This window comes from Mus caroli, chromosome 11 (genome assembly GCF_900094665.2).
Source record: "Mus caroli chromosome 11, CAROLI_EIJ_v1.1, whole genome shotgun sequence".
NCBI lineage: Eukaryota > Metazoa > Chordata > Mammalia > Rodentia > Muridae > Mus > Mus caroli.
Window position 1 is genome coordinate 46,679,887 of NC_034580.1, and position 11,904 is coordinate 46,691,790.

General features: G+C 45.0%; 1 protein-coding gene across 1 annotated transcript in view; it reads left to right on the forward strand.

The window, feature by feature from the left end:
* Positions 1-6,132, forward strand: part of Sar1b (secretion associated Ras related GTPase 1B) — a 26,830-nt gene extending 20,698 nt beyond the window's left edge. The window contains exons 5-7 of the mRNA XM_021177578.2: positions 2,208-2,311; positions 3,250-3,381; positions 5,533-6,132. Coding sequence (XP_021033237.1) covers positions 2,208-2,311; positions 3,250-3,381; positions 5,533-5,649 — 353 coding nt within the window. The 3' untranslated portion in view covers positions 5,650-6,132. The remainder of the gene's footprint in view (positions 1-2,207; positions 2,312-3,249; positions 3,382-5,532) is intronic.
* The last annotated feature ends 5,772 nt before the right edge of the window (positions 6,133-11,904 follow it).

Sequence of the window (11,904 nt, forward strand, 5' to 3'; positions counted from 1 at the left end):
AAAAAAAAAAAAAAAAACATGTTCATGTGGTTGCACCAAGACTGCGGAGAAGCCAAGTGCTGCAATGGATGCACGTGAGCCAGCAGTGCTGGAGACATGCCAGAATCAAGGCGCTCCGGTTTTTTAGTTCTTTTTTGTTCTTGAACATTCAGAAACCTTTGACTTTTATCAGATTTTTCTTGACCTACATTTTAAGAACCTGAAGAATGGGCTGGAGAGGGGGCAGTGTGGTTAAGAGCACTGACTGCACTGCCCGGTTTTAATTCCCAGCACTTATGTGATGTCTCCCAACCTCTGTAACTCCAGTCTCAGGGGATCTGATGCCCTCTGCTGGCCTCTCTGGGGACTGCATGCACGTGGTCAGACACACATACATACCAGCAAAACTCATACACATAAAATAAAAAACATTTAAAAAGCTGGAGTAAAATGCATGTGTACCAGGAATTCCCTAGGAAAGTGATAGAAAAAATTAAGTGAAATATCTGATCCCAGTTTTTCCAGTCTGATGAAAATGGAAACTTAGGGCTGGAGAGATGGCTTAGTGGTTGAGAACATTGTTGCTCTTGCAGAAGACCTGGGTTCAAGTCTTAGCAACCACATGGATATTCACAGCCACCCATAGCTCCAGGTCCAGGGAATCCAATTCCTTTTGTTCTTCTTGGCTCCCAGGCACATATGCGCTGCATAGACATATATGCAGGCAAGCACTTATGCATATAAAGTACAATAAATCCAAGAAAACTGTCACCTCTCAAGTGCAAAGAGCTCAATGAATACTAAGCACAATGTGATGCAAACAACAGTAAAGCCCCAGAAATGAAAGCGCTTGGGCCATTAATTGAGAGAAGAACACCTAGAGGAGGGAAGCAGAAAGACATGGGGCCCACAGAGACCGCAGCTAAGAGAGAGGAAAGCATATCAGGCCAACAAGGTGGCTCAGTAGCCGAGGGTGCTTGCTGCTGAGTTGAGTATAAGGAGAGAGCAGACTCCCAAAATTTGTTTTCTGACTTCCACACATGTACTGTGGTGTGACTGCTTCCCCCCACACTCTCACACACAAAAATAATAAACAGAGAAGCAGCACATTTGTCATGAGAAACAAGGTAAGCTTGAAGACAGTGGGGAGATGTTTCTCCAATACTGAAAGAAAAATGCTTTGTGTTTAGATTTACTTAGTTGAGTATTTTTCATACATGCTTGTCTGTGTACCACATGTGTGCCTGGTGCCCTCAGGGTCAGAAGAGGGCATCAGATTCCCTGGGACTAGAGTTAGAGATGATTGTGAAAACCTAGTGGGTGCTGGGAACAAAACCTTGGTCCTCTGGAGGGGGGAGCATCCAACTTAAGCACGGAGCCATGGCTCCAGCCCCCGTCTGAATGCTCTCAGAGTTGAGGCTCCAGCCCCGTCTGAATGCTCTCAGAGTTGAGGCTCCAGCCCCCGTCTGAATGCTCTCAGAGTTTAGGAAGGAATGTTCTTACAAGGCTATATGTTGACCATTTTCCCCTAGCTGGTGGCACTATTTAGAATATTTTCATTAATTAAATTTGTTTCTGTTTACTTGCCAAGCTTGTACTTGGCACTAACACCAATCTGTTGTTGATTTCATACTTATCACTTAAACCTCAGAAGTGAGAAATGTCAAGAAATTAATACTGCACTCACACACACACACACACACACACACACACACACACACACACACACACTGTCTTTACTGCTTAAATTAGTTGATGAGAGTTCATAGTGGTTTTCTAGTGACCTTACTAATGAGAGTCGCTGCGTCTGTGAGTGCACGTGTGTGTGCAGGCGCCTGTGGAAGCAGAAGAGGATGTTGGGTCCTCTCCCCTGCAACTGGAGTTGCAGGCAGTTGTCATCCACCTGATGTGGGTTTTGGGAACCAAGCTAAGGTCCTCTGGCAGAACAGGAAGCTCTCTTAAGCACCGAGCCATTTCTCCTGCTCCTAAGTCTGTTTCTTAATGGGGAAGCGTAAAGGATTTCATTGCCCGAATCACGGAGGGTCTGACATTTGTTTTGGTGTTCTGGGGAAGATTTGGTACTAAAGCCTTTGGCAGAAAAGGCTGTACAGTGAAATAGCAGCCGAAGGGAGGCGCCAGTACACTGGAGGCCTGGTTGGACTCTTCCATCAAACCATCCGCTAGGCTTGACCAACACATAAATCCTAACTCCTGATTGTTTTTGTTAGCCCGAAGAGTATGGAAAAACTACCTTCCTGCTATCAATGGCATTGTATTTCTTGTGGATTGTGCAGACCATGAAAGGCTGTTAGAATCAAAAGAAGAACTTGATGTAAGTTGAATAATTAAACTAAACACAGTGAACTCCCTCTGGGCAGCCTGGTGATAGTTGCAGTTGGAGCTGTCGGAGAGCCACTCTCAGCTTTGTCTGAGGAAGCGCCTGACTGGGTCAGGGATGGTTTGAGCTGGTGCTGACTGTTAGAGTGCGAGGAAATAGAGTGCACTGGCTGTGGCTAGTGAGGAGGTGCTAACAGGAGCGCCTCTGAAGACCGCGCTCACCCTCTCCAGAGTGTGCTCTGCATGTGTGTGCATGCCTGTTGAGTCCTGCCACCATCGCAGGATTCCAGCCCTTCAGCAGTTGTCCAGCCATCTTTGTGACCACTTCCAGAAGGAAGTAGGAGCATGGTCACTCCCTCTGCACCCCTCCTTCTAGGTCAGATATTTTGTAAAGAGGCACAGGAGTTTCCAGCAAGATAGAGCTAAATATGGGTCCACAGAGTAAGGAGATCTCTGATCTGATTGAAGGTCAGCCCGACTGTTCCTTTATTCAGAGACACTCCGTGGTCTGAGATAGGGTCTGTTAGCTGCTGCCTCCTTCTTATGTGCTGTCCTCTCTACACACAGTATTGCTTCCCTCAGTTCTCAGGCCAGGATCTAAATCGTTGGTGCTGCTCCTTCTCCATCTTCTGAGAAGGGAATTGCCCAAGATTGGAATCTAGTCGCTGAACCAGAAGTGAAGCTGGGTTGTCCCACCTCCAAGGTGACCATGCTCCCTTAGTGATTTGCATAGTGAGCATCTCCAGAGAGCTTTAGAGATAGGAGAATCTAGCATATGGTTTCTAATGCTCACTCAAGATGGCTGGAGAGTGATTCAGCAGGGTGTCATGATACAGTGAAGACTGAGTCCTTGGCTATTTGGTATCTTTTCAAAATAAGCTTTTTAGATGGCTTTAAATCAACTTGTCTTTCCTGTTATTTGCTTTGTTTCAGTCACTAATGACAGATGAAACCATTGCCAACGTGCCTATTCTAATTCTTGGAAATAAGATCGACAGACCTGAAGCCATCAGTGAAGAGAGGTTACGAGAGATGTTTGGTTTATATGGTCAGACAACAGGAAAGGTAAAACCTTTTGTTTTTATTTTGTTTGTTTTTTGAAACAAGGTCTCACCATGTAGTTCTAGTTGTCCTGGAACTCACTATGTAAAACAGACTGAACTCAAACTCACAGAGATCTGCCAGCCTCTGCCTTCCAAGTACTGGGATAAAAGATATGGGCCTCCATACCCAGCTTAAGAAAGGTAAACTAAAGCTGGGCAGTGGTGGCGCACGCTTTTAATCCCAGCACTTAGGAGGCAGAGGCAGGCAGTTCGAGGCCAGCCTAGTCTACAGAGTGAGTTCCAGGACAGCTAGGGCTACACAGACAAACCCTGTCTAGAAAAAACAAAAAAAGAAAAGAAAAGAAAGGTAAACTTTAAAAGTGATTTGTTTGGGGTTTTATTGTTTTATTTGTTTGTTTGTTTGTTTATTTTATGTATGTGAGTACACTGTATCTGTACAGATGATTATGAGCCTTCATGTGGTTGTTGGGAATTGAATTTTTTAGGACTTCTGCTTGCTCCAGTCAACCCTGCTCACCCAAGCCCAAAGATTCATTTATACATAAGTACACCCTAGCTGACTTCTGATGCACCACAAGAGGGTGTCAGATCTCATTATGGGTGGTTGTGAGCCACCATGTGGTTGCTAGGATTTAAACTCAGGACCTCAGGAAGAGCAGTCAGTTCTGAGCCATCTCACCAGCATCTGTTTTTTGTTTTTTTTTAATTTGTTTGTTTGTTTTAAACAGGAGCTCATGATCTATCCCCGGCTGTCTTGAGCTCTCTTGACTCTCCTGATTTTACCTCACAAAGACAGAGAGCATAGACGCACACCAGTGTGCCTGCCTTTGAACTGTTGGATTCTGTAGCAGCGTCCTGTGGGTGCTGGGAATTGAACCCAGCTCCTCTGCAAGGACAAGTGCCCTTAACTATTGTGCGTGTCTCCAGTACCCCTCCCTCTTAAATTTTAACTCTATGTTATGGGTGTTTTGCCTGCATGTTGTCCGTGTACTGTGTGCCCAAGGAGGCCAGAAGAGGGCATCTCCTGGAACTGGAGTTCAGACTGTTGTGAACTGCCACATGGGTGCTGAGAACTGAGCCTAAATCCTCTAGAAGGGCAGCTTACTTGCTCTTAAGCACTGGCCATCTCTTTGCCCCCAGCCAGGGATGGGGTGCCAGTACAGAAAGTTGCAGAAAGCCACAGGACATGGTAGTCCATGTCTGTAATTCTAATGCTTGGGCCCCGGAGGAGGACGTTCACAAGGTTAAAGCTACCCTGGGTGCTACATAGTTGGTCTCAACACAACAAAGTAAAAGAAATATTTCCAGATAAACCATGCGACAAATGTCAGAGTTTATAAACAGACCCTCCTTAGTGTGTACACGCTCCTTCAGGGCAAAGGAAAACTGCAGCAGAGGAAGGGATTTAACTCTAGGTAGGACTTCTGTCCATGCTGGGAAGCACTCTACTGCTGTGGACATCTTTGCCCTCTCTGCCTTCCCTGTCATAAATCTGCTGCACACCAGTAGTGGGCCGTGGTCTCATTACAGTTAAGGCTGGCCTTGCACTTTGATCCCTAGAGTGCTGGGATTGCGTGGGTGTACCACCACCTTACCACCAGGAAGGAAAGCTTGCATTTGTTTCTTTTGGGTTTTTGAGATTGGGCCTTACTTCCTAGCCTAGGCTGGCCTGGAGCTGGAGACCCTCCCACCTCAGGCTCCCAAGTGCAAGAAATACAGGCATGCCCGGCACTTGGGCGTGGAGACTCAGGTCAGATTATTTTGATTCCTTTGCACCTCCTATGCTCACATCTTTGCTACTCACTGGCCGCATTGTCATAGGAAGACTCCACAGTAAGGGATGCCAAACAACCGGGCCTTCATCATTGACACCCTTTGTTCTGAAGGAGAATCTGCAATCTGCTGAGAGTAGAACTTTTATTAAACCAGGAGACCTGCCGGGCGTGGTGGCGCACGCCTTTAATCCCAGCACTCGGGAGGCAGAGGCAGGCGGNGGATTTCTGAGTTCGAGGCCAGCCTGGTCTACAAAGTGAGTGCCAGGACAGCCAGGGCTACACAGAGAAACCCTGTCTCGAAAAACAAAAAAAAAAACAAAAAACAAAAAACAAAAAAAAGCAGGAGACCTCAACATAACAGCTCTCTTCTCTTCCAGGGCAGTGTGTCACTGAAGGAGCTTAACGCCCGGCCTCTGGAAGTGTTCATGTGCAGTGTGCTAAAAAGGCAGGGCTATGGAGAAGGCTTCCGCTGGATGGCGCAGTACATCGATTAGCAGCGGCCGGCCCACACACTTCCAGCCCTCAGAGATCCATCCCCCAACATGCATAACTTGAATTCAATAGACTTTTGTTGGTTTCAGAATAGGTGTTTTTAGATTATTAATATATCTACCTGAGTGGGAATTGCAAACTGATTCAAGTTTGAATATCACAATGTTAGCTTTCTAATTCCACACAGATAGTTTTTACAGTTTCTAACCCCACATCAATCCATCACCGTTTATAAAGATCAGCTTCCCATCGGTACATTTGAAGCACTTTTTAACGATGTGAAACTACAAATATAAACCATATTTAAAAGCTCATCATGTGAAACTTTTATGTACTTTTTGGAAATAGTTTTTCAATTTTAGATTGTCTGCCTATCTTGTGTACAGTTAAAATCCGCTTATCAGTGATTGCATGATGCCTTACGGTTTCCAAGACTACTTTTTCTTATGCAAACGTCATGCAATAAAACAAACTCCAACATTTGACTCTGTGTTGGGCAGCTGTTTCATTTGAATGTGTCTTGTGGCTAGTGTGCTCTGAAAATGGAGGATTTAATGTTGTACATACGAGAGGGTGGTTGATGGCCAAGAGGATTCCTTCAGAGCATCTAGAATGGTGCGGAAGCCCCCAGAGGCTTTCTGCTTACCACACAGCAGGTGACTGTGCTGACTCAAAGTTCTGAAGTCACCATTGTCTTTACCAGTCATGCAACCTGCCATTACTACCATGGCTGGACGCTTTCTGTGGCCTGTCCTCTGTAGGTCCAGCCTGTCGTAAAAAAAAAAATCACAGCTATAGCCTGTGGTGCAGGCTCTGTGGTCTGATGCTGACTTTAGCAACTCTGTGATACTTTGTCAAAAGTAGTGACAAGTGACCAGACTGTCCACATTAAGTCACTCCCAGGGCTCTTTCTATGGAGTGGGACTTCCAAGGGGAGCTTCGGTGCTTACAACACTGTAATTCCCTGAAAAGCTCTCTATGCCCAAGACTGTTGCCATTATTAACAAAAGTGGAGGGTCAGTGCCAAACTTTTTTGTTTTTTGAGAAGGTCTGAATATGTAGCCTATGTCCATGCCGAGGTGGGTAGGATTCCTGCCCACCTCAAACAGCAGCCTGAATGAGAAGAATGGGGTTAGTTGCTCTGCCGAGGCTCTCCCTAGCCTTGCTTACTTTTTTTCTGACTGTAAATCCATATTATTTTCTCCAGATTAAGAAGCAAACATGAAGCCAGGCAGTGGTGGTGCATGCCTTTGGTCCCAGCATTTGGGAGGCAGAGGCAGGTGGATTTCTGAGTTCCAGGACAGCCAGGGCTATACAGAGAAACCCTGTCTCAAAAAAAAAAAAAAAAAGAAGAAGCAAACATGATAAGGGCATACAGCCTATGTCTGTGTGTCAGTGTGCATTTGAGCAAAGGCGCCATGTCAAGGTAGACACCCCTTGACTGTAGTTGCAGGTGTGGGTCCTGGGAATTGAACTCAGGTCCTCTGGGTGAGCAGTATGTGTGTTTCTTGGTTTTTTGATTGGTTGGGTTTTTTTGTTTTTGTTTGTTTGTTTGTTTGTTTTGAGACAGGGTTTCTCTGTGTAGCCCTGACTGTCCTGGAACTCACTCTGTAGACTAGGCTAGTCTTGAACTTAGAAATCCACCTGCCTCTGCCTACAAGTGCATGGATTAAAGGCGTGTACCACCACCGCCCAGCATGCAGTACGTGTTCTTAACTGCTGAGCCATTTCTCCAGCTAGTTAATGTACCTCTTTAAGCCAGTGATATGTATAATTAGAAAACTCAAAATCTACTATTCTCTAAAAAGAGAATACAAAAGCCACCCCCAGGCTGGACCAAGGGATCAATTCCCCAAGCCCAGATAGGACAGATTGTCCCTTCTGTCCGACACCAAGGAGACCAAGGAGACTGGACAATTTTCACTAGGACCTTTTAAAAAAGGATTAAAGACAGATGCTAAAATGAGATACTGAGAAGGGTGGGCTGATTCCATGACAGGCTTCAAATTGGCAGTCAAGGAGACTAGGCCTAAAACACTGGGCAAGTCCAGGCAAACCCAGGCTTGAGGCTCCAGCCTTCTTGCCCAGGTAATGGAATGTCCCAGCCACCTGGCTTGAATCAAGGACAATGGGTCAGCAGCAGTTTCCAGACTTCCTCAGCTACTTCCTCAGTAACAGTTCCCAGACCTCCCCAGCAAGTTTCCAGCCTCCATACCCCAGTAATGGAAGGTCCAGAGAGATGGGCCCACAGACTAACAATGAGGTCACCTACCCCAGAATTCTGTAGTGTGCTTTAAATCAGGCCTGCAAGCTCACTTAGGGGTCTCTCTATTTTGGTAATGGAGACCCCAGCATGCTGGACTTCTGCGAATAAAACACTCTTTACATTTACATGCTATTTGAGCCCAAGGTACCAATCTTTGGTGAATCATGAACCTTACAATACTAAAGAAACAAACAGACAACAACAAAACTTCAAAAAATGTGAGGGATTTGAGGGTATGACCAGCTGTAGTCTCGAACTCAGAATAACTATTTTTGAAAATAGTTCAAAAAGTCTACAACAACCAAGACTTGACAACGGACAAAAGACATTTAAAGTCCTAGTGACAGCCCTGGTGTCCACCCCAGCCCTGGCGCTCTCAGACATCATCAGACCCTTCTACCTATATGTGGGATTGGGTACTCTGGGGCTGCAAGTGGTGGCTCAGAATGGGACTGCTGGGCACGTTCACTTAGCTCAGTGAGCCAAGCTTGTAACACTAACTCAGGTGCTCCACTGGAGAAAAAGGCAAGTCTGCCACTATAAATACTGATAGCCACTATGCCTTTACTACAGCCCATGTACATGGGGACATGAACCAAGAAAGAGGAGTCCTCACCTCCACCAAGAAGAGCAAAAGCAAAAAGGAGATCTTGGCACTGTTAGAAGCCATCTGGCTACCACAGAAGTATCCATTGTCTATTGCAAGAGATGCCAAAAGAAAGATGCCCCCAAAGCATGAGGTAACAAGACTTGGCCCCCTGGGAGGCATCCCTAGAACCAGTGGGTCCCCTCTAGATTTTGGTAACATTGCCTGAACATAACCTGCTTCAATGCCCAGACTGTGTATCAGAGAAGCCTGACTGGGCCAAGAGAGAGGGTGCCATGCAATGTGAAAGGGTCTGGTGGATGTTTCAAGGCAGAGGGCCTGTATTTTTAATAGCTCTTAAGGTAACCTGATAATGGGAGGCCACCAAGCCATTCATCTAGGGGGATCCGAAAACTACAGAGCTCAGCTCTGTTCATTATAGTCCCTGAGCCAGATAGTTCTCTAGAGGGGAAATGCTTCCTGGTATGAAGTAGCTTGCTCTTAAACCTCCTTTCCCACGCTGACACTGGGGTCAAAGAAGCAAAGACAATGACAGAAGATGCTCCCAGCCTACCTGGGAATGAAGCTGCTGCATCTGACAGCAACCTTCAGCCAGAGGCATGCACACAGTACACTTTACATACAGGGAGGTATGACACTTGAACACATGAAATCTTAAAAAGGGGCTGAGGATAGACTGGGCAGGCTGCACAGGACTAGAGTGCTTGTCTAGCGTGCACAAGCTACGGCTTCAAACCCAGCACCAAAAAAAAAATTTAAGTATTTTTTAAAAGATTTATTTATTTATTATAAGTACACTGTAGCTATCTTTAGACACACTAGAAGAAGGCATCAGATCTCATTACAGATGGTTGTGAGTCACCATGTGGTTGCTGGGATTTGAACACAGGACCTCTGGAAGAGCAGACAGTGCTCTTAACCACTGAGCCATCTCTCCAGCCCGTATTTTTTTTTTAATACTTATTTACTTATTATATGTAAGTACACTGTAGCTATCTTCAGACACTCCAGAAAAGGGCATCAGATCTCATTACGGATGGTTGTGAGCCACCATGTGGTTGCTGGGATTTGAACTCAGGACCTTTGGAAGAGCAGTCAGTGCTCTTACCCGATGAGCTGTCTCTCCAGCCCTCCAACCTGTATTTTAAGTATTGTTTGTATTGTTATTTTTTTAAATATATGTAAAGATTCGGTGGTGTTTTAAAAATTCAAGAAAGCAGGACAAAAATAGAGCTTAAGACATAAAATGCTCTTAATACAAAATAAATAGGAAATAAATAGTTACTTATATTAATATAAAACAGGTTCTAAATCCATGTATTTGGATGTAGTAGCTCATACATGTATTCCTAGCTTCTGGGTAGCTGGGGTACAAACTGTGGAGCATTTGAGGCCAGTCTGATATACAAGATAAGACTCTGTCTCATTGATAAATCCCTGCTGCCCCAAAGCAAAAGTAAACGTGGTGGTTTATCCTTATAATTAGGTAGGAGAATCACAAGTTCAAGGCCAGAGTGGACTACAAAGTCAGACCATCCCTTAAAAAAATGTTTTACACCAAGAGTTAAGAAAAATAGTTGTGTTGGAGGGCGATCTCATGTATCTTCAGAGACTGACTTTTGTGCCCAGGCATCTGGTTACAATATGGAGGATACATGGTCAAGCATTTCCAGTCTCAGTGTTATATAAAAATTGTTTTTCTATCACCTCTGATTGGTTAATAAAAGAACCAGTCAGCCTATGGCTGGGCAGGAGAGGACAGTGGAGGCGGGAGGTCAGATCCCAGTTGAGAGGGTCCCAGGTAGAGAGGAGCAGAAAGAGAAGAAGGTTGTGGAGAGACCACATGGAGACACCAGGAGGATTTGCCATGAGGTAATGCTGAGAGGCCACAAGGACACACTTGGAGCAGAGTGAGCCAACGTGATTCAGACTGCAAAGAACTCCGGGCGCATGGCTGGGGAAGGAAACAGATAGCATATAATGTTAGGAAGAGCTGCTCAGGTACTGCCCCTAAATCTTATTAAATAAATCAAAAGGTCTCGTCTCAAATATTTGGGAGCTTAGACCGGTTAGAAAAAACTGTTATTTTTGTCGGGCGTGGTAGTGCACACCTTTAATCCCAGTACTTGGAAGGCAGAGGCAGGTGAATTTCTGAGTTTGAGGCCAGCCTGGTCTACAAAGTGAGTTCCAGGACAACCAGGGCTACACAGAGAAACCCTGTCTCGAAAAACCAAAAAAATAAAATAATAATAATAATAAATAAATAAATAAATAAAATAAAAAATAAATGAAAAAAAAAAACTGTTACTTTTAAAATCTCATTCCACAGTTACTTTCCAATCGACAGCCAAATTAAGATATGTGTTGACATTTCTCATCTCTGTCACTGTTACTCTGATTTTCAACCTACAGCATTTTGTCTGTTTCAGACATTATGTAGCCCTGGCTAGCTTGGAATTCCATGGTGGCTTTAATCTCCCAGAGACCTGCCAGTCTCTGCCTCATGAGTTGTGGGGATTAAAGATATGCATTTCCAAGGTTGGTCAAGTTTTACCTTTTAACAACAAAAAACCAACCAAGCAAGCCTTTTAGAATATTTGACACAGTGTTCCGGACACCAGCCCTTAGGATCAATTATAGAAGGTGTGGCAGTTCCTTCATGAGTGAAGTCCTTGGGATGCATTCTCTTAAGACCTCAGTCCTGAGTCCTGTGACCATGCCACTTCACACTTCTTGGCCCAGCCTGGATTTAAAAGATCCCCAGTAAGGCGGAGGCCACAGTCAGCCGAAGGCACCGTTCTCCACCACAGCCTCATGATCCAGAACATTGAACCCGGCGACTGCTCACAACCGTGGTGATGCTTTCTTTCCAAACCCGAAGTAACCAGGCACAGTCCAGCACGAGTTTTGAAATGGGGTGTTATGTTTTAAACTTTAGTTGAAGTATTTTGGAAGTAAGAGGACAGCAATTGTATAGGTGTCCTGTTTAGATCTTAGGGCCATTTTCACTATGAAATGGCGAGATTCCTCTCTAAATGGCCAACCTCACATGGGTTTCCACACTCCCTGCTCATCTTAAGTGTGACCTTGTGATCAGTTTACACACGAGTCCACAGCACTCAGGTGGATGCAGCCAGGGTACTTTCTAAAGAGAAAAGTGTGTAGTTGCGCAAACTGCAGACCACACTGGTAAGCTGGTGGGAATCGACCCGTGGTGCAGTCTTTTGAGATTTTGTACAATATCGTGGAGCTGGGGGTTCATGTGGATTCTAATGACCAGCTTAATAGTGAGTCCAGGTCCTCTGGCCTAACTTGTGAAGACATTTCTATGTGTCTTTGAACGGTTACAAAGAACAGCTGTGTTACATGCTCTTGGATTAATTT